Here is a 20,397-nt window from a genome sequence, read left to right as displayed (position 1 = left end):
ATCTCCAAGGTTTGGGGATGTGAAGGCCTCTCTGGGTCCCTTGGGCTCCTCCAGCTCCTCCAGCAAAAGCTGCAGAAACCATCCGCTAGTTAGGATGATGACTCAGAAGCTGGGCAAGGCTTGTGTATGTGAGCGTGTCTCTCATTGTGATGGCATGTGGCTCTGAGTGCTGACATGTCTGTGAGCCTGCCCGCGCGTGTGTTTAAGCATGTGTCTGTGTGTGTGTATGTAGTCTCGTGACTGCAGAAGTTGTGCATGTGTGTGTTTGTTTCTGGGTGTGTCTCAGTGTTTACCCCAGAAACAGATAGGAACTTCACCAAGGCTGCACAGCAGATTCGTATTCAAACTTGTCCCTTGGGAATCTGCAGGCAGCAACTCCAGCTGGGGTCGGCTCCTACCAGGGTCTGAGGAGTAGTACCCTTGGACGAGGGGCAGAGTATGCAGGACTCCTTCTGGAGTCTTCCAGAATTCTGAGCTTTGGGGTCCCCTCCCCCACTCCCTCCCATCAGCGGTCACGGGACCAGGAAGGCGTTCACCGCCAAGAAGGGAGGAGGACCTAGGAGTTCCTGACGGCCAGCCTGAGCTCCCGGGCTGCTTTTCAGGGTCCTCCACTGGAGGGAGCGCAGAGCCCAGAGGGATTTGCTTTTCCAGAGGCCCCAGGGAGTCCAGTCCCTCTTGAGCCCAAACCCCGGGCTCCCGTGAAAGTTTGAGTACCGGAGAGGCAGTTTGGGGTGGCATGTCTCTGCTTGATATTAGGTGACTTTCTGGAGAAAAGCTGATCCCTTTTGAGGGGGACAGAGTAAGTGGGGATCAGCCTCCCCTCCAGCCTGGCCCCAGGGCCCTGAGCCCCAGTCCTGGCTCCCCCGACCCCGTGCTTCCTCACCGGGCACAGAAGGCACACATGCTCGCCCCACTTTCTTCCTCTTCCTCCTCCAGCCCACTTTCTCTTCTCTGTGTCGTCAGAGCTCCAGGGAGGGACCTGGGTAGACGGAGAAGCCGGAAACAGCGGGCTGGGGCAGCCAGTGCTTACACTGAAGAGGAAGGACGGGAGAGCAGTGTGTGTGTGTGTGTGTTTGTGTGTGTGTGTGTTTCTTTTTGGTGGTAGTGGTGGAGGGGGGGTGCTGGCAGGGCCAGCCCTGAACTCGCTGGACAGAGCTACAGACCCATGGGGCCTGGCAGTGCCCGCTGAGAGAGGGAGAAGACAGCAGAGGGGTTGCCAAGGTGAGGGGATGCCTCCGAGGAGGGGAGGGTGGGGGCTCTCTGCCTATGAGTGTTGAGGGGGGTGGATCAGCGGGGGGGCCTCTCAGGATTCTCCCTGGGCGGGGTCGATGGTCCCCGAGAAACTGTTTCAGTAGCTGGTGGTACCGGGTTTGGGGAGTTTCGAACTATCAGAGGACTCGGGTGGGTAGAGGCCCAGCACTCCACCCCCGACGGGTCACTTTTTCCATACCGTCGCCCCCGCACCTCCAGGGTCACGTGAAGACAGGGAAAGGAGGGCAAGGAGGTGCCCCTCTGCCCTCTGGGGGGTGGGAGGGAAGTGGCTGCCCCTCCCTAGCAGGTTGATGCCAGAGGGCAGGGGGTCCTAGACAAACTCCTGTCGGGTCCCCCCACAAAGGTCACTGTTCAAGGGTGTGGCTGGGGGGGTGAGCGAGCCCCAGATGTAGACCTCATGGTGCCCCAGAGGAGGGGGAATTTCCCCCTCAAAACTGCTCCACGCTTGGCTGCTGTAGACGCCGAGATTTCCCGGCGGGCGGCGCCGAGTTAACCCTCCTCGTGCTGAACTGGCTCCGCCTCCCCCGCCCCCCGCCCCCACCGCCACATACACACATTGGGCAACTCAGAGAAGCTCTTGTGACTTTTGGTCCTGAGATCCCACGGCCAGAGGACTCGGGAATGTAGGGGCTGAGGTGATCGGGTCGAGGCCACTAAGCGGGCCTCGGAGGATCCGGGACATCGGGCTTCCCTGCCGGATCGAACGGGACGGGCACGCTGGCCCCGCCCCCTCCCGCCGTGGCTCCTCCCGCCCTGCCGCTCTAGGGGGGCTTAAAGCAGAAGGTGCCCCTATCCTGGCAGGCCAACCCACCCAGCCTTGTTATTGGCCTCTTGATGTCTGGATATTGGAGATGGAGTGGGGAAGGAGAGTTGAAGCCAAGGCAGTGCCAGGAGGCTGTTCACTCCGCAAGGGGATAGAGAGGAAAGGGGGGCTGCCTGTGGCTTGGGGATGACCTCAGTCCCCAGTTGGGTAGGGGCAGAGGGTCAAAGGTCTGAGCGCCATGAGAAACAGGAGAGAAGGACAGAAGAGACAATGGAGTCCTCCCTTCAATTTGAAGCACCCACCAAAAGGTGCCTCACCCCGAGGAGGTTAGAGAAAGGCCTGTTGGAGGACCCTGAGCAGGAGTGGGAAGGAGTCTGCCTTTGGGAGAAAAGTGCTGGGGGGAGGGGCAAGATGGTCTTGGAGCAGGAGTCCCTGAGAAGGGGCCCCTCTGCTCTCCGTTCCTTTGGGAGTCCTGGGGGGAGGGGAGAGGCTAAAAGTGCAACAAGAGGACCCGGGGTTACTGGGGTGGGGGAGACCCAGGGAGTTTCCATCCCCATCCTCCCCCTCATCTATGAGAAGGGACATTATGAGAAACATGAACTGAGAGACCCCTGGGAAACCACTGGTTTACCCACCTTACCCAGCAGCCCACCAAGGAAAACCTCTCCCCTCCTTCTCCCATCTCCTCCTTTCCTCTCTCCCTCTTCTTCTCTGCCCTTGGCCTTCTAGCCCTCTAGCTTCCTCTCTGCCTTCTAGGCTCTCACTCCAGGCTTGTTAACCCCACTTTTCCTCCACTCTCTCATCTTCTTCCTAAGTTCTTTCTACATTCCCCTTTGCTGGACCTCCCCATCTTCTCCTGCCACACCCCCCTGCTCTTAGGATGATGGGATTTGGAGCTGGAAGGGATCCCAAGGGCACAATGTGGTAGTTAATCCTCACTCAGATTCAAATCCTGATTTTGGAACTCACTTGCTGAGTGGCCTTGGCAAGTTAGAGAACCTCCTTGAGACTTGGTTTCTTCATCTATGAAAGAGGATAATTATCTATTTTAAGAATTGTTGCAAGGCTCTGAGATAATGCCCTTAGTGTAATCCCTCAAACATTGTAAGTGCTTGATAAATGGCAGCTATTATTGCTCTACCATCCTCTTCTTCACCATCTAGCCGGGTAGTCTTCAACTTATCTCATGGAGCCCTGGACTTTTGAGGGCTTTCTCCAGGGGCAGCTTTGGGGTCAGGAGGTGGGGAGAGGGAAGTAAGAGCAGAAGTGTTCCTAGCCTACCACACTTGCTTTCAACAGAGAAACTCCAATCTTATATAATTGGGATTCCTCAGATTAAAACTAACATTGGCTACTGGTTTAAAAAGTTTGGGAAGTTCTGCACTTATTTGAGCCTCATGTGTTATAGATGAGCAGATCAGGTCCACAGAGGGGAGGTTCCTTGCCCATAGAACCGAGCCCGGTGTTGGGCAGCAGCCCATGTCCTCTGCCTTCTCTCAGAGGGCTTTCCCTGCTGCCCCATCTCCCACCCCTCTGGCTGAAGCTCAGCTCTTTCCATCCCATCACCCCTGTGTCTACCACTGAAAGGAGTACCTTGTCTCAGGCATTGACCAAGGATGTCCCTGGTGTGAGGTGGTCTGGCTGTGAGAGGAGTGGTGGTGACAGTGGTCTCTGGGAGGGCTGTCTACAGGAGGTCCCTGGCCACCCCGCAACATAGGCCAACTTTCTTGGGCATCTCTCAGAGTGGCCTTGTTCCTTTCCTCCAGGCACCCTCCTGACCCCAGATCATGTCTGTGTGGGGTCTGGTCCTCAAGATGCCCCCAGAAAAGCTGCAGCGGCTCTATGTCGACTTTCCCCAACACCTGCGGCATCTCTTGGGTGACTGGCTGGAAAACCAGCCCTGGTGAGTCCTGGCTGCCCCATGCTGGTCCCCCAGGTCATCCCCCACCCACTTTCCTTCTCATTAGATTATCTCTCTCCTCCACCTCGCATTTTGGGACTTTGGACTCACCGTGTGGTGGCCTAGATTTAGCAGGGAGTCTGTGCTACATCAACCAGACTATGCCTGCTGACACATGGTGTCCCTCACCCACTTAGAAGGCTGAGCCAAAGAGGATGAAGTCAGGGCTGGGGCAAGGGTACTTCCCCTAACAGCGGGAAATTGGGGCACAAGGGGCACAGATGAGGCTGCAGAGGATGGAGAATGGGGGAGGAGCTGTTTGCTGTTTGCTGTGGGATGGAGGGTCAGTAGAGCTGAGGAAGCCCTGACTTGAGGCTGCCTCATCCGGATCTTCCTGCAGGGAGTTCCTGGTTGGCTCAGATGCCTTTTGCTGCAACATGGCCAGTGCCCTACTTTCTGCCACTCTCCAGCACCTTCAGACCTTGGCCGGAGAGCAGGGGGAGGGAAGCGCCATCTTGCAACACATCAGCACCCTGGAGGTGAGCAGGAGGGGAGGGGACAAGGCTGGGGTGTGGCCAGAGTGGAGCTGGGATGAGCATTGGATGCTGGAAGAAATTGGTTGGATGCTGGAAGCAAATTGGTTTTCCTGTGGTTAGCTGTTAGCTAGCATGCAAATTAGATTTTAAAAGCATGCAAATGCATGAAAACTTTGGAGTCTACAGTTGTGCTGCCTTTTAGTGCGTGTGCGAATGGGGGAGACTGGATGGGGAGAATGACATGGCTAAGAGCCAGGCTAACCCTGTCCATCACCCTTCATTTCTATAGAGCATATATCAGAGGGACCCCCTGAAGCTGGTGGCCACTTTCAAACACATACTTCAAGGGGAGAGAAAAGCTGTTATGGAACAGGTATTGTGATACCCACCTCCCACTCCAGCTCAACTCACTGGGACTTTAACCTGAGCCATGAGAATTCCTTCTAAAAGGAATTTGAACTTTAGGAAAGGCTCAGTGTTTTAGGCCCAGGATGACCAAAGGAAGTTCCTGGGGTCAGAGTAAACCCCAAGCCTAGCTCAGGAAAGCTTCAAATGAGGGACTGAGGGTAGTGAGGCCTGGGGAGGAGCGAGCAAGTGGTAAGGAGCTGATTCTGCCACAAGAGAGGTCTTATCCCCAGGAGATTCCCAAAGGTCAGGAAGAACTGTCAAGGGGGAGAGGGGAGCTAGAGAAGGGAAGTGCCCTGTCTCCGCTGATGCTGAGATGGCAGGAGGCACCCCTTTAGGGAGTAGAGGCCAGGTGTAGAGGGATGGGCAGAGTGTCTTATCTCATGGCATCTCTCCGTCCTGTGCAGTTCCACCACCTGCCGATGCCCTTCCACCGGAAGCAGGAGGAACTCAAGTTTAACACAGTTCTGCGGAGGCTGCAGCACCGAGTGGGCGAAACCCGCCTTCTCCGAGAAGCCCTGAAGCAGGGCGCTGAGGCTGGCCAAGGTGGGAGCCTGGGCCGGGAGCCCTCAGAGGATTCCAGGGAGTGTGATCGCCTCTTGGATCTCACTCTTGGCTGAACCTCAAATTTATCTGCACCCCTGATTTCTGCCCCTGCCCTCAGTGTCTCTGCACAGCTTGATAGAAACTCCTGCCAACGGGTCTGGGCCAAGTGAGGTGAGTAGTGGCCTGAGAAATGGAGATGAAACGGTGCAATCTCTGAGGGATCTCAAATCTGTGGAGGGTTGGAGATTGGGCCTCAGAGAGACACAGACTGAGGAGGGGTCAGGTGAGAAAGAGAGTCCTGGGGAAGGAGGCGGTGTATGGCCCTGGCTCAGGCCCTCCCTGCCCGCAGGCCCTGGCTACATTGCTGCAGGAGGCTGTCGCCGAGCTAGAGGCTGCCCAGGCCCTGGTGCTGAAGAGGATCCAGATTTGGAAGCGGCAGCAGCAGCTGGCAGGGAATGGCGCCCCCTTCGAGGAGAGCCTGGCCTCACTACAGGAGAGGTTGGGGCAGGGTCCACGGGGAAGCGGGGTGGGCTGAGGGTGGGCACCTGCACTCCCTGCTGGAGGCCCCACAGACAGGAGAGAGAAAAAGCCAGGCAAGAGGGCCTTGGAGGGGGCCGAGGCTCAGAGGAGCCAGTTCCTGCTCAGGTTGTCTCCTGTGTAAGTACGCCCCGCCGCCGCCGAGGGAGCACAAGCGGGCGTTCATCCAACCCGTGCTTTTCTCTTCAAGCCCCATGTCCCCAGGCATGGGAAGCCTTTTTCCATTTAGTCTAGTGGGTGGCGCCCCTTTCAATTTGCGCCAAAGCACCATACATAAGTGCTAGCAGCGGACCTGGGCACCAGAGCCCTGAGGCAAAGCCAGCTGGGTTTCCACAAGGGTCCAGGCACTGAGAAGGAGCCTCCCTCCCACCCCCCATAACCCTTCGGCTCAGGTGCCGTGCAGCCACACCCACTGCCCATGCCAGCCCTCCACACACGCTCTCCTGCTTTCTTCCTGGGTTTAGGGGAAAGGGGTCTGGGCCGCAGCAGGCAGCCTGAATGCTGTGCCCCCTGACCACTGTCCTGGCCCCAGGTGTGAGAGCCTGGTGGACATTTATTCCCAGCTGCAGCAGGAAGTGGGGGCAGCTGGTGGGGAGCTTGAGCCCAAGACCCGGGCAGTGCTGATTAGCCGGCTAGAGGAAGTCCTGCGAACCCTCGTTACCAGGTACGCCCGGGGGGCCCCCAGCCTGGTCTAGGGCAGACCCCACCAAGGAAGAGAGCGGACTTGTGGGGAGGGCACAAGGAGGAACCCAGCCACTGACTCCCCTTGTGTCCTCCTTGCTCCTCCCAGCTCTTTCCTGGTGGAGAAGCAGCCCCCCCAGGTTCTGAAGACTCAGACCAAGTTCCAGGCCGGGGTTCGATTCCTGCTGGGTCTACGGTTCCTGGGGGCCCCGGCCAAACCTCCGGTGGTCAGGGCCGACATGGTGACTGAGAAGCAGGCGAGGGAGCTGAGCATGCCCCAGGGGCCTGGGGCTGGCACGTAAGCTGGGCTGGAGAAGGCCTGTTGGGGTGGTGGAGGCCAAAGGAGTCTGGGGGCTGGGCCCCACAAAGAGCAGGCGATGGGGAGGGAGGGCCATGGGATGTGGGACCTGAATGGTCAAGGCAAAGGAAGGGGGGAACCCATCAGTGCTGGAATAGGATGGGAGTGTCAGGATTTGGCCAAGAGGGGGACTCCTCCCTTAAGAACCCAAGCGGGGAGATGGAGATTTGGGGCCAGCAGTCCATGCCATTCACCCGTGCCCTCTGGCTCCTCTGGACACTTGGCCCCCATGGGCTGAGCAGCTCCCTCTCTGACCTCCCCTGGCAGAGAAAGCAGTGGGGAAATCATCAACAACACTGTGCCCCTGGAGAACAGCATTCCTGGGAACTGCTGCTCTGCCCTGTTCAAGAACCTGGTCAGATTTCAGGGAGCAGTGGGCGGGGAGGGGGGGCGGGGGTCCTCAGACTTTGGGACTCACCCTGGAGAAGGGGTCAGGAGGCCAGGAGAAGCAGTCTCTGCATTCACCCCTCCTCTCCGTCCCCCCACCCCACAGCTTCTGAAGAAAATCAAGCGGTGTGAGCGGAAGGGCACGGAGTCTGTCACTGAGGAGAAGTGTGCAGTGCTCTTCTCCACCAGCTTCGCGCTCGGCCCCAACAAACTCCACATTCAGCTCCAGGTGAACTGAGGTCACAGCCCTGCCCAATCTGGGGCCCCAGGCCCCCTCCACGCCACATACTGGGGCCGGGATCCTCATGCCCCATGACTGCCCCGTCCCCTGGGTGTCTGGGATTTATGTACACGGGGGCCAGGGTGAGTGGGGAGGAGCCAGAACACGGAGCGCTCATGCCAGGGAATAATAGTGTAGTAGCAAATAGCACTTATGACACACGTTTTATAGACCAGGGCACTGTTTTAAGTGACACACACACACACAGAGTTTTCACAATAACATGATGAAGTGGTATTATTATCAGCCTCATTTTACAGATGAGGACATTGAGACACAGAGAGATTAAGTAATTTGCCCAGGTCATACAGCCTCTGAGCGTTGGAACTGACGTTTGGAATCTGAGGTCTGGCTCCCCGGCACTGACTCATAACCACTTCTCTACAGTAAGGCCCTGACTGAGCTTTGGAAAGTGTCTGATAACATACCAAGAACTCTGTTGTGTGATTGCAAGAGCCTCCTTGCCCCCTCAGGGCCAGCCCCCTGAGCAAGGCCTCTGTCCCCTTTCTCACCCCCTTCAGGCTCTGTCTCTGCCCCTGGTTGTCATCGTCCATGGCAACCAAGACAACAATGCCAAAGCCACCATCTTGTGGGACAATGCCTTCTCGGAGATGGTGAGGGAAGACCTGGAGTAGGGGGGATGGGGGTGGGGGGAGCTCTAACAGGAAGGATGGGGTGCAGGCTGCTGGGGTGGCAGGTGTTTCAAATGAGGGTGACCTTAACTCTTTCTCATGGATCTGCTTTTGTACTTCTGACCTCTTTTCCAGTCAGTCTTAACAACTATCATGCCATAACACCCTAAACTGCGGTTGGAAAAGCTCTGCCTTTCTGAGCAAGCCCAGGGGACAAACGCTGAGGAGGGGCAGCCTTGGGGAGGTGGGGAGGACGAAGGTCCTCCTGAGAAAGAATGGGGATGATAACCTGAGGTGCCCTCTGCTTCCCTCTTGCGCCCAGGACCGTGTGCCCTTTGTGGTGGCTGAGCGTGTGCCCTGGGAGAAGATGTGTGAAACTCTGAACCTCAAGTTCATGGCTGAGGTGGGGACCAACCGGGGGCTGCTCCCAGAGCACTTCCTCTTTCTGGCCCAGAAGATCTTCAACGACAACAGCCTCAGCACAGAGGCCTTCCAGCACCGTTCTGTGTCCTGGTCACAGTTCAACAAGGTCATTCCCCTGCCCTTCAGACTTCCCACCCCCAAGCTCTTCATCCCTGGGGCACTCGGAGCCTCCCCAACCTCTGCCCAGGGACCGAATGCTGGGATCTTGACAATGCCCCATCATGCCTCTGTCATGGCCCAGGCAGGAAAATCCCTCAGCTCGGGGAGTCAGCCCGGAGGATGTGTTCTCTGGTACCTCTCAGGTTTTGGTCTGGGCGCCCTCTGTCCTTCCTCTTTACCAGTGACTTGCATGACTTACCCGGATGGTATGTGTACACAGTTGTGATTCAGAATGACTTTGACCCATTGGGAAGATAGTTCCCACTGCAAAGACCGGAATGCAGTTCCACAGGGGCATATGCAGAAATACCAGCTACCATGAGCTGACGGTTGACGATATGCCAGGCACTGTGCTTAGCACTTTCTGTGTGTTATCTCATTCAATCCTCCCAATATCCCTTTGAGATAAGTACTGTTATCATCCCCATGTCACAGATGAAGAACCTGATACTCAGAGAGGTTAAGTAGTTTGTCCAAGGCCTCACAGCAGGTGAGTGGCGTGGCTGGGATGGAACCCCATATTTCTGACTTGTTCTCAGCCACAACATTTTTCTGGCTGCAAAACAAGGTGGTTCAGGACTAGGTCTGTTACAAGAACAGGGGAAAAAGGAGATCTGAGTGTCCTGGTTGACAACCAGCTGGGTAAACGCAGTTACGTACTGATCGCTTAGGAAAAAAAAGGAAGAAAGAAAAGCCCACACGACCAGAGGATGTGTTAACAAAGGGAGCAGGACACCCACACCCAGCAAGCTGCCTTCTCTGGACTCCACTTCCGCCAGGCCTCACTGGGGAAGCGGTGGAGCACAGTGGTTATGAGGGGCCCCAGCCCAGACTTCCTGGGCTGAATCCCAGCTCTGCCTCTCACCAGCTGTGTGGACCTGGGCGAGTTATTGGACCTTTCTAAGCTTCCATTTCTTCATCTGTAAGATGGGATAGTTATAGGACCTGCCTCCATAGGCTTATAAAGATTAGCTAATTGGGGCTGGCTCTGTGGCCGAGTGGTTAAGTTCGCGAGCTCTGCTTCGGCAGCCCAGGGTTTCACCAGTTCGGATCCTGGGTGTGGACATGGCACCACTCATCAGGCCACGCTGAGGTGGCATCCTACATGCCACAACTAGAGGGACCCACAACTGAAAATACGTGGCTATGTACTGGGAGGCTTTGGGGGAAAAATAAAATCTTTAAAAAAAGAAAAAAAAAGGTTAATTCACAGAAAGGACTTGGAATAGTACCTGGCACATGGTCAGCCTGAGTGTTGGTTATTGTTGTTGATGGGGTCTCAGGTCCAGTTTGGTCCCTCAGCCCTGTGACTGTCATGTGAGCACTCACAGCCCAGTGCCTGCCCTAACCAGGCTTCTCCAGCATCTGGCCCTTCCGTGCTCACACCAGCTCTCTCCTCCCCCCGACAGGAGATCCTGCTGGGTCGTGGCTTCACCTTTTGGCAGTGGTTCGATGGTGTCCTGGACCTCACCAAACGCTGTCTCCGGAGCTACTGGTCAGATCGGTGAGTTCCTGCCCCAGGCCTGAGCAGTTGCACCTCCAGCTCCCTCTCCACACCCAGTGCCCCCACCTCCATCCTCCTCTCCTTCTCCTGGCCAGGTTGATCATTGGCTTCATCAGCAAACAGTACGTCACTAGCCTCCTTCTCAATGAGCCTGATGGAACGTTCCTCCTTCGCTTCAGCGACTCAGAGATTGGGGGCATCACCATTGCCCACGTCATCCGGGGCCAGGACGGTGAGGTCACCCCAGCCAGGCTTCTGCCTCTGTGCCTGGGCCCTGTGGGGTTTCTTCTGGGAAGGAAGTGTCCCGGCCTTCCTTGATGCCAACTCTGATCTTCAGGAAGTTCTTCCTTAGGTCCAACTCCTTCCTTCTGTGGTCTAAACTTCCACCTTCTCACTGTGAGCTCTGTGGGAAGGGAGACTGGTGGTTCTCCCTCCCTCAGGACCCCCACCCCAGGTCCTCTCCCCCTTGCCATGGTAGATTGAGAATGAATCCTGTGGTGGGGGCTGGGGAAGGAGAAGAAAGTCTGGATAGAGGGGACTCAGGGCTTCATTCCTATTGTAGGCTCCTCACAGATAGAGAACATCCAGCCCTTCTCTGCCAAAGACCTGTCCATTCGCTCACTGGGGGACCGAATCCGGGACCTTGCTCAGCTCAAAAACCTCTACCCTAAGAAACCCAAGGATGAGGCTTTCCGGAGTCACTACAAGCGTGAGCTGGAGCTGCAGTTCTGACTCTTTCCTGTTGCCCACCTTCTCCCTGCTCCCAGTTGCCCCCTTCCCTGCCCACTGTGTGTTATCCCTGACTTCTCTATTTTCATAGCCCCACTTCTCCTACCTGCCCACCAGCCCTGCCCTTCTTTTCCACTTTCCTCCCCTCCTAACCCTGGAGTCGTCCATGGCTCTCCTTTTCTCCCCAACAGCTGAACAGATGGGTAAGGATGGCAGGGGTTATGTCCCAGCTACCATCAAGATGACTGTGGAAAGGTGAGTGTGGTGATGTGGATGGTGGGTGGGGCCTAGTACTTACTTGCAGGAAGGGGTGGTGGCATCAACCCTTGGTCAGTCACACATGCCTCCTTCCCTCCTCCAGGGACCAGCCACTTCCCACCCCAGAGCCCCAAATGCCTACCATGATGCCCACTTATGACCTTGGGATGGCCCCTGACTCCTCCATGAACATGCAGCTTGGCCCAGACATGGTGTAAGGAACTTGAGGGGCAGGAATGGGAGTGATCTATGCAGGTGGGCTTTCAGCAGGGGCAGCTGGGAGAGCTGGCACTGGGGGCTAACTTGGGGAATCTTCCTTTCCGTGAAAGGAATTACCCATCCTGAGGCAGGCACTGGGGGTGTCCAGGAGAAGGGCTGGCCTCAGGGGGTCTGCTTTCTTTCCCTAGGCCCCAAGTGTACCCACCACACTCCCACTCCATGCCCTCATATCAAGGCCTCTCCCGGGAAGAATCAGTCAGTGTGTTGCCAGCCTTCCCGGAGTAAGTGAAAAACGTCTTGGGGATGGCGGGGAGGATACCCACCTGCAAGGGGATGGGCATTTGTATCGTTAGGAGAGGCTCTTCTGTGAGAAGGCGGGGGGGCAGAAAGCTGAGACCCTTCCTTTTTCTCTGCTGTCCACTCCATTGAGGAGTGAGTGGTTAAGATCCAGACTTCCCAGGTTCCCATTGCAGCTCCACCATTTCCTGACTGCTGGCAAGTTACCCAAGTCTGGTGCCTCAGCTGCAAAATGGGGAATAATAATACCTTCTTCACAGGATTATTGTGAAGGTTGAATGAGTTAACAATATGTGTAAAGCTGAGCATAGAACCTGGCTCACAGCAAGAGCTGTGTAAGCATTAGTATTCTCTCTCCCGCCCCTGAAATCCACTGTCACTTACCTGCTGTCTTGATTTTTATTTATTCATCTGTTTTGGCTTGGAAGTGGCCTAGACATTTTTGTTCTCCAGGTAACACTCAGGTGTCAAGGCGTGACCTCTCTCATCCCAGGAGCTGAGGTGGGGGTGGGGACTGGAGGACTGAGAACCACCAAAGTTCAGAGTCCAAAGAAACATCAGAAATGAAATAAGCTAATCCGGCCTCCGCTCTTCCCCCCACCCCTCCAGGCCCCAGCACACATTTTACAAATGAGCAGACAGAGCTCAAAGCTTAGAGATCAAGGCTATGCAGTCAGGGCGAGGAGCCGAAATTCTGTTTCCTCCCTCAGGGGTCTAGACTTGGCAAACCCTTGCCCTTGCCCAGCCCTCCCTTCTCTGATTGTGCCCTCCTTCCTGCTTCCAGACCTCACCTGCCGATGCCCCCCACTCTGAGCCAGATGAGCCTGCCCTTTGACCAACCTCACCCCCAGTGAGTGACAATGAGTGAAAACCCCGTTCTGATCCCATGCTACCCATTCACTCCCAGCCTCACCCCTGCGTCCTCCACATCTTATTTACCTTTCTGGTCCCGGTAGGGGCCTGCTGCCATGCCAGCCTCAGGAGCATGCCGTGTCCAGCCCTGAGCCCCTTCTCTGCTCAGACGTGACCATGGCAGAAGAGAGCTGCCTGAGCCAGCCGGTGGGAGGGTTCCCTCAGGGCACCTGGTGAGTGGCGGGCAGCCTGGGGTAGGGGCTGGGTGGGGGTAGAGAAGTGGGCACCATCCCTATCTCACTGCTTCCCCTTCCTCCTTGCAGGGTCAGTGAAGACATGTTCCCACCCTTGCTGCCGCCCACTGAACAGGACCTCACCAAGCTTCTCCTGGAAGGGCAAGGGGAGTCAGGGGGAGGGTCCTTAGGAGCCCAGCCCCTCCTGCAGCCTTCTCCCTATGGGCAGTCTGGGATCTCAATGTCCCACCTGGACCTAAGGGCCAACCCCAGTTGGTGATCCCAGCTGGAGAGGGAGCCCAGAGAGACAGCTCTTCTACCCCCACGGACCTGCTCTGGACACCTGCCCATGCTCCTGCCAAGCAGCAGATGGGGAGCGTGTCCTCCTATCCCCACCTACTCCCTGGTCAGGAGGAAGAGACTTTGCCAGGAGAATGCAGTGGGTGGAGCCTATCCACTCCTTCCCCTCCTACCACACACCCCTTCAGGTTCCAAAGTGAGACACGCCTCAACACGCCTGCACACACACAATGCACACACACAGCTCTCCTTGGGAGATGGGGCTGAGCAGGAAGGGGGCTGGGCAAACACAGGTTAGGGCATGGAGAGCTTCTCCACCCATCCCAAGCCAGGGTCCAGGATGCACATGTAGTAACACGCAGACACGTGCACACACTTGCACTAGAGGCTGGGGATGGAGCGATGGGCTTGGGTTCCAGCCCGGGGGGATGGGGAAGCGGTTCAGGAGACCCTGGGTGGGAGGAGACAAGAGGTCTGTACGTTCTGTTAATGATGTGGATTTTGCTCAGGTTAAAAAACAAATCCCAAACAGCCCAAATTCCTGTCATATGGAAGCTTTCAGTGATGCGTATGAGATTGTGTGAAAGTACAAGGGCTGTTTCTTCCCGTATAGCTGTGTGAAAGTGTGTGTACCTGAGACATGTTAATCTATAGATGTCACGTGTTAATTGTGTGGCCACACAGAAGATGTATCTGATTTGCCTGTGTGACAACCCAAGTTTGGAAGAGTGAGACACTGCACAAAAGACAGCAGCGAGTGTGCTGGCCTCTCTGATGTATGTTAACCCAAATGTACTCAGCTTTGAGTATGACTGAGCACAGGAGGGTCTATGTGGCTGTGACATCTGCATATGGCTGTAACTTCGGTGGCTCAACACTGCCCATCCTGCCCAGAAGCAGGGGGTGAGAGTCTGGGTCCCAGGCCCACATGTGTGGTTCTCTCCGTGTATTAAGGGGACCGACCCCCTGCTTTTCTACTTTCCCACCCACTGCCAGCTGCCCTCCACTCCCCCATCCCATGCCACTCTTTCTCCCTCTTGGGGGGTCATAGATCCTAAGCCATAAAATAAATTTTATTCCAAAATAACAAAATAAATAATCTACTGTACACAATCTGAAAAGAAAGATGCTCTAACTGCTCAGACAGGTGCTGTGGTCCAGCCCCCAGCTGAGAGAGACCCTGAGTCCAACCCAGGGCTCCCGAGGGGGCAGGTGAAGGGGACCCCACATCCACACCCCCCAGAGAGGGCAGGAAGCAAAGAATTGCTGAGGACTTTGGGGAAAGATGGGGACGGGTGGGCAAACCGCAGCACTTGTTAAATTAAAGAAACAAACTAGAAGCACAAAAATGGGGGAGTGGCGGGGAGGAGGAGCAGGTCCAGTGTTCCCAGGCCCCCAGTTCTGGGGGAAACGTTTTCATTTTTAGCTGCTGGACCTTCCCAGGGAAGTCCCCTTTCCCCCCATGTCCAAACCGAGTCCAACTGTTCACACCACTGGTTCAAACTAGAAAGAAAGGGAGTGTGTTGTGTGAGGGGAGAACCCCAAAGGCCCTGGAGGCAGAGTCCTTGCCCCCTTGCACTGGGCAAGGCTGAGGGGGCACCACGCACCCTCGTGTCCTCTCGCCAGGCCCCTGCTTGTTATTGCTTGAAGCCCCATAGTTCTATGCCCATGGAGCAGGTGGGGAGGCAGGAGAAGGGCCGCGGAAGGATCCAGGATTGTGACTGGCTGCCAGGGACAGAGAGTGTAGGGGTCTGTATGAGGCAGAAGTCCAGGGTCCTGGGTCTGAGGACACCAGTCCACCCCTCACTGCCGGCTGGCCTCAGCCTCCACTTTCACACTGCTCCTGCGACCTTCCACCAGAGCGGGATGCGGTCCTGGGGCAGGGCACCGGTCCAGAAGCCCTTCCTCGAACTCTGCAGGGAGAAGGGACAGGTTAGGAAGCTATGCGGTGGGTACTGCAGAAAGAAGTGATTGAGGAGAGAGGCAGGGACAGAGGAGGCTGGGAAGACGAGCTTGATTTCTTGAATTACTGCCTCCTGCCCGCCTTGTGTGTGTGGGGGGGGTCCATACCCAAGTGTGTGTGCCCTGCTCCCCTTTCTGGCTGTGTGTAGCTCTCTGTCTCTGCATGTGTCTCGCTCGCTCTGTCTCTCCCGCCTCCGTTCTGCAGGAATTTCTGGTTCTGTCAGGAGCTGTGGGGGTGGCTTGGCTCTGACCTCTCTCCCACCCCCCTTCCCAGGCTCTGCCACCCCCACTCAACCCTGGCCCCCACCCAAGCCCCACCCACCCTACCAAGCCCCCCAAGTTTCTTAGAAGCCAAATCAGGGGGAACACAGGAAACCAGCCTCCTGGCTCCTCCCCCAAGAAGAGCCCCCCCTTCCAGTCCCCGCCCCCACTCCCCACCCACGCACAGTTTAAAAATACCAAGCCAGGGTTGGTGGCTTTGTCTGCTGCGTCACGCTCAGCCCAGCCGCTGCCCGGCCCTCTGCCGGCCTACTCCCCCTGCCACCATCCACACACAAAGCATCCCCCTTTGGGCTCCTCCACTTCCAAGCTGGACAACTGCACCCCAACTCCTAGCCTGCTCCACCTCCTGCATTGGTGGAAGTTCCGTTCAAGCTTCCCTTCCTGGTGACCCTCCTTCCTGCTCCCTTTTGTCCCCCATTTTGTTTTTCTGCTCCCCCTTCACAGATCTCCACTAGGGTCAGACCCTCCCCAGTGGGAACAGCCCTGCAGGGTCTTCCTCTCCTCAACCTAAGGCTGGAACCCAACCATCCTACTGCCCTCTCCGGCGACTACATCCCTCTTCCCCCCATCTGGCTCCAGGACACCAGGATTGCCATGTGGGGCCTCGGTGGCGGGGTGCTTGGGGACAGCACTGCTGGCTGCCTCACCTGCGAGAGGCGGCTTCGCAGGCACACAGGGGCTGAGGCGGCCCACACGGTCGTGGGAGACGAGGCGGGCTAGCCGCAGCCCCTCATCCATCAGTGTCTGCTGCAGGATGTGGCGGCTCCACAGCCCATGGGCTGGCAATGCCAGAGGCAGGTCAGCAGGGGGCGGCGTCAGCCTTGGGCATGACCCCACAGCTGTGGGCATGGGGACGGGTCAGGTAAGGGACTGTAGTCAAGGGAACCCCCACCCTCAACCACACAGGCAGACCCGTGGGCCCAGGCCCTTTTGCCCCCATCCAGCCAGGCCTCCCAACCCTGTTCCAGGCAGTTGCCTCCTGGCTCCCTCCTCCCATCCCCGCCGCCCCCCAGTGAGGACAGAAGTGTTCTTATGCACACTCACCCTGCAAGTGTCCATCTAGACTCTCCCCGGAGAGGCTGGCACTGTCCTCCTCCAGGCTGGGGCGATATGGGGGTGCATAGGACTCAGGGCCTGGGGGAGGCTGCTGGATTTCGGAGTGACTTTGCTCTCCGACCTGTGGATGCCCCAAATGGGGAAATGAGGGCCTGGCAGGGGAGGGGGTTGGGGAAGTTGCCCTAACTCCCTACATGCACCCTGGAAAACCTACCTCCTGTTTCAGCTTCTTCAGTGGGGGGCCTCCCAATTCTTCCGGGTGGAGTCTGCAAAGATGAAGAGGAATAAGGAGGGTGAGGCTGGGGAGGGACACATGATACACAGGGCACAGAATCTGGGGAAAGGCATGCATTATTTCAAGACTCTGGAAAGCAGCTGGCTGTGCAAGAGTCTCTAGCTCAGGTACTATTGTTGAGGGGGGCTCACAGGGGGCCTGGGATGGATGTGAGGAGGGGCCAGACTGCACACAAGTGGACTTGGCCAAAAGCAGGACATGCAGGTGGGTGGGAAGCAGACCTAGAGGCATCTGGACTGGAAGTTAGGACGTGACCCACTCTTTGGCTGGATTCCAATCTAGGAGAGACCTGGAGAAAAGAGTCTTACCTGGAGCCCTTCAAGGAGGACAGGTAGGTACTCTCTCGGGCCACTTGGCGTGACAGGGAGAAGAGCTCCACTCTCCGCAGTAAAAGCGTGTTGTCCCTCATGCAGAACTGGGCAGCAGCCTCGTTGATGGTCAGCTGCAGAGAGGACCACCAGAGCAGTCAGAATCCCAACTCTCTCACTGCCTTGCTCAGACCTCCCCTCAGCCCTTCACCAGCGGACAAATGAGGCCTATCCATCAGATGCTAGTTTGGGTTTTGACACTACGCATGAGCTTTCTGAGGGCAGAAGGCAGAGGTCAGCACCACAGCTTCCTAGGAATGCCCGGGGCCTGCTCCACTCCTGTGTGGTCCTGAGCAGCATGGCTGGAAAGCCAGGCTGTTGTCTGTATCTCAGTTGAGGAGGATAGCACTATAGTGGCTGGGGTCGCAGGGTGTGGGGGGAGGGCTTCAGGGCCTGGGGTCCTGGTCAAGGGACAATGAAATGGACTTGGGGAGTGTGAGGATTCTCAGAGGCGAGAAGGTTGAGGCCTGGGAGCCAAGAGCAATCCTGGGAGGCTGGAGTCCTCACCTCATGCAGACTGAGCTGCTTGCCCTCCCGCCGCTTGGAGTCGAAGCGGCCATAGATAATGCTGTACTTGCGGATCTCCTCCTCCTTCTGGCTGTCATTGTCGTCCATCTCAAAGATATGCCCCACGCTCCGTGCCAGCTTCTTGTTCAGCTTCAGCAAGGACGTTACCTCCCCAGCATCCCCCCTTGGGAAGCTCCGGAAGATTCTCTCCACACTCTCCACCACCATGCGTACCATCTCTGGCTCCAGTCGATCTGGACCACCCCCAGCCCCAGCTGCTGCCAGCCCCCCAGCCCCAGTCCCCTCAGGGACTCCTCCCCCTGCAGGTGGAGAGAAGGGGGGTGAGCCAGCCTCCTCTTCTCCTCCCGCCCCAACGTCGGACTCGGGGGTGCTCCGGCCTGGCCAGATCCGAGGGTCCCCTGCCCCAGGTCCCCCAGGTAGTGGTGACAGCTTCTCTCCAAGTTCAAGGGGGCTCTTGGGACTAAAACTGCGGGCACTGCCCGCCTTTTCCCCTGGGCTGCCATGCCCATTGCTCATGCTCCCTTTCCGGGTGCCCGCAGTCTCAGAGATCTTGAAGAGTGGGATGCTGGAGACGGGCACAGCAGGCACTGGCTGGCTGAAGAGCCCTGGATTGGTGGCCCACTCTCTCAGTGCCTTCTGCAAGCGTCGGACGTGGAGGGGCTTGGTGGCCATGCCCACGAGTGCCATGATCTCCAGGAACTCCTCCTCACCCGCCTCGCACAGTTGCTGCACGTCGTCCCCTCCCTGCTGGATGAAGGTCTCATAGTAGGAAAGGAGATTGGCGCGCTGCAGGACCCGGTACAGCTGCAGCTCCCCCAGTGTCCGAGGCAGTGCCATGGCTCGGGCACTGGGCCTGAGAAGGAGGCACACAAGAGAGAGGGGGCAGTCAGTGCAAGGCCCTCTACTTGGTACCAATGCGCACTCACAATTGTTCTCTTTCCTGCCTGCTGCTCTTCTCCTCTCTCTCTTGAATGCCCTCTCTGCCCAGCGTCCAGGCCTGAGCACAGACTATGAGAATCAAGCACTGCCCAGAGGCACAGACATGCCAGTGCCATCCCAGACTGGCCAGAAGGACCAAAAGCCAGCCCAGACTCTGTGGAAATCAAAGGCTTTTAACCCCCATTCTTGGCTTTTACATTTCTGGCCCGGGGCAAGGAGACCTGGAGCTCCGAGGCCAGCAGCACCCCCCTGTGACGGCTGGACTGCAGAACAGTCCTCATCTTCCACCCTAAACACCCAGCAGTCTCAACCTTACTCAAGGTGACGTCCCACATTAAGACGAATGTAGGACCCCCTGTCCTCTCCACAGTGGACACCTGGGACCACAACTGGCCAGCTTTACTCCCTGGTAGCATTGTGCCCATGTGGTTGAAAGATGGGGGGTGTGGCCCCTTCCCATTCAGTGAGGGTGGACCCCGCTCCACTCCCCTCAGCTTTTCCCAAGCATTAGGCATTCTTAGCACACTCTTGCTCTCTCCCCAGAGACCTCCCTTCCTCTCCCTTCCAACTGCCCAATGCCCCTCCGTTGGCCCTTCTCCCACCAGTGACCTTCCCCACCTGCTCGGGGAGGTAGGCCGTCCCTTCAGGAGGAGTGCCTCAATTGTTCTGCTCCGGGGCCCGTTCCGCCCACACACACTCCCACAGTGGTAGCGTCTGTGGGCGAAAACCGCCCGGGGGCTCCCGCCTACCCTCCTCTCCCTCATTTTCCATCTGCATTTTCAAGTGGAGTAGGAGAATGGCTCAAGGCCTCTTGAGGGAGGGGCTGCACACCGAAACTCCCCTCCCCACGCTACAGATGAAGGTACAGAAATGGGAAGGGACACCTAAGGCATCTCCTGCTTCTCCACGGCCCTGCTGATGCTCTTGGTTTAGAAGCGCCGGCTTCTCCCGGACCCTGGGTCGGGGCCCGCGCGCTCCGTGCCAAGGACAGACTGAGCCAGCCGAGCGGCCCTCCCCGGCACCGTTGCCAGCTAGAGCTCCAGGGCTTCCCCTGGCGCTCGGGAGCCCCCACATTCTTTGCAGGGGGCTCACATGCTAGGTCGTGCCCACAGGGGAAACGGGGGATGGAGAATTAGGTACTGTTCTCTCATATCCAGCTACAACAGATCCCTGCCTGCTCCCAAGGCCCCCGAATTCGAAGACGCACCCCCTTTTCCATCAGTCTCCACCCCCCACCCCCGTCCCGCTTCCCCTGGTCCTCTCCTCGACCTCCGCCCTCCGGACCCCTTTCCCGAGTCCAGCTCCACCCATCTCCACTCTCCGCCGCTTCCCTTTGCCCACTAACTTGAGTCTGGGCTGCGGGGTCCGGCGAGCGCTGTCCCCTCCGCCTGGCTCGGCTGCGGGGGAGGGCGCTCTGTGCATGGAAGGCTGGAGACCACCGGGGTCGCCCCTGTCGGTGCCTCGACGCCTGGTGCGCGCTGCGCTCCTCCCGGGGCGCGACGCCGTGTCCGCCGCTGTCCGGGCTCCGTCCCTCCCTCCACGTCTCCTCTCTCCGAGCCTCCGCGCCTCTGTCTGTGCCTCTGCCCCCCCCTCCCCGGCTGCGCTTGCCGCCTCTCCGCGCCTCCGCCCCCGCAGGACGCACGGGGAGCGAGGCCCCGCGCTGCGCTGGCTGCCGGGCGGGCGGAGGGCGTGGGCA

General features: G+C 57.7%; 2 protein-coding genes and 2 long non-coding RNA genes across 4 annotated transcripts in view; 1 reads left to right on the top strand and 3 right to left on the bottom strand.

Annotated features, from left to right (window-relative positions):
- LOC138924841 (uncharacterized) overlaps positions 1-1,039 on the bottom strand; it is an 8,790-nt gene extending 7,751 nt beyond the window's left edge. Inside the window, exon 1 of the long non-coding RNA XR_011440149.1 lies at positions 884-1,039. This is a non-coding gene — a long non-coding RNA (uncharacterized lncRNA). The remainder of the gene's footprint in view (positions 1-883) is intronic.
- On the top strand, positions 1,022-14,384 carry STAT6 (signal transducer and activator of transcription 6). The gene is made up of 22 exons (XM_005611327.4): positions 1,022-1,221; positions 3,802-3,938; positions 4,336-4,474; positions 4,761-4,844; positions 5,284-5,422; positions 5,541-5,593; positions 5,772-5,920; positions 6,492-6,623; positions 6,750-6,938; positions 7,266-7,353; positions 7,492-7,614; positions 8,187-8,279; positions 8,620-8,826; positions 10,289-10,383; positions 10,479-10,615; positions 10,946-11,092; positions 11,304-11,367; positions 11,474-11,584; positions 11,778-11,870; positions 12,671-12,736; positions 12,843-12,971; positions 13,062-14,384. The coding sequence occupies exons 2-22, from the start codon at positions 3,823-3,825 to the stop codon at positions 13,249-13,251; spliced, it is 2,544 nt and encodes an 847-aa protein (XP_005611384.1). The 5' UTR covers positions 1,022-1,221; positions 3,802-3,822; the 3' UTR covers positions 13,252-14,384.
- On the bottom strand, positions 7,811-12,408 carry LOC138924838 (uncharacterized). Its single transcript, XR_011440145.1, has 3 exons — positions 12,271-12,408; positions 11,913-12,111; positions 7,811-10,786 (listed from the first exon to the last, which is right to left on the bottom strand). It is a non-coding gene; the product is annotated as an uncharacterized lncRNA (long non-coding RNA).
- NAB2 (NGFI-A binding protein 2) lies at positions 14,324-20,397 on the bottom strand. Its single transcript, XM_001488470.7, has 7 exons — positions 20,047-20,397; positions 17,742-18,615; positions 17,175-17,308; positions 16,786-16,837; positions 16,560-16,692; positions 16,163-16,354; positions 14,324-15,184 (listed from the first exon to the last, which is right to left on the bottom strand). The coding sequence occupies exons 1-7, from the start codon at positions 20,121-20,123 to the stop codon at positions 15,075-15,077; spliced, it is 1,572 nt and encodes a 523-aa protein (XP_001488520.2). The 5' UTR covers positions 20,124-20,397; the 3' UTR covers positions 14,324-15,074.

The sequence above is a fragment of the Equus caballus genome, chromosome 6, assembly GCF_041296265.1.
Source record: "Equus caballus isolate H_3958 breed thoroughbred chromosome 6, TB-T2T, whole genome shotgun sequence".
In the NCBI taxonomy this organism is placed as follows: Eukaryota; Metazoa; Chordata; class Mammalia; order Perissodactyla; family Equidae; genus Equus; species Equus caballus.
This window is presented reverse-complemented; position numbering and strand designations above follow the sequence as displayed.

Excerpts from the sequence above, each read along its gene's own strand:
- STAT6 (XM_005611327.4), top strand. The coding sequence starts at position 3,823 with ATGTCTGTGTGGGGTCTGGTCCTCAAGATGCCCCCAGAAAAGCTGCAG. Across the intron at positions 3,939-4,335 it reads TGGCTGGAAAACCAGCCCTG|GGAGTTCCTGGTTGGCTCAG; the intron begins GTGAGTCCTGGC and ends ATCTTCCTGCAG. Across the intron at positions 10,384-10,478 it reads CGGAGCTACTGGTCAGATCG|GTTGATCATTGGCTTCATCA; the intron begins GTGAGTTCCTGC and ends TCTCCTGGCCAG.
- NAB2 (XM_001488470.7), bottom strand. The coding sequence starts at position 20,123 with ATGCACAGAGCGCCCTCCCCCGCAGCCGAGCCAGGCGGAGGGGACAGC. Across the intron at positions 17,309-17,741 it reads AGCAGCTCAGTCTGCATGAG|CTGACCATCAACGAGGCTGC; the intron begins GTGAGGACTCCA and ends TCCTCTCTGCAG. Across the intron at positions 16,355-16,559 it reads TCTAGATGGACACTTGCAGG|CTGTGGGGTCATGCCCAAGG; the intron begins GTGAGTGTGCAT and ends CCATGCCCACAG.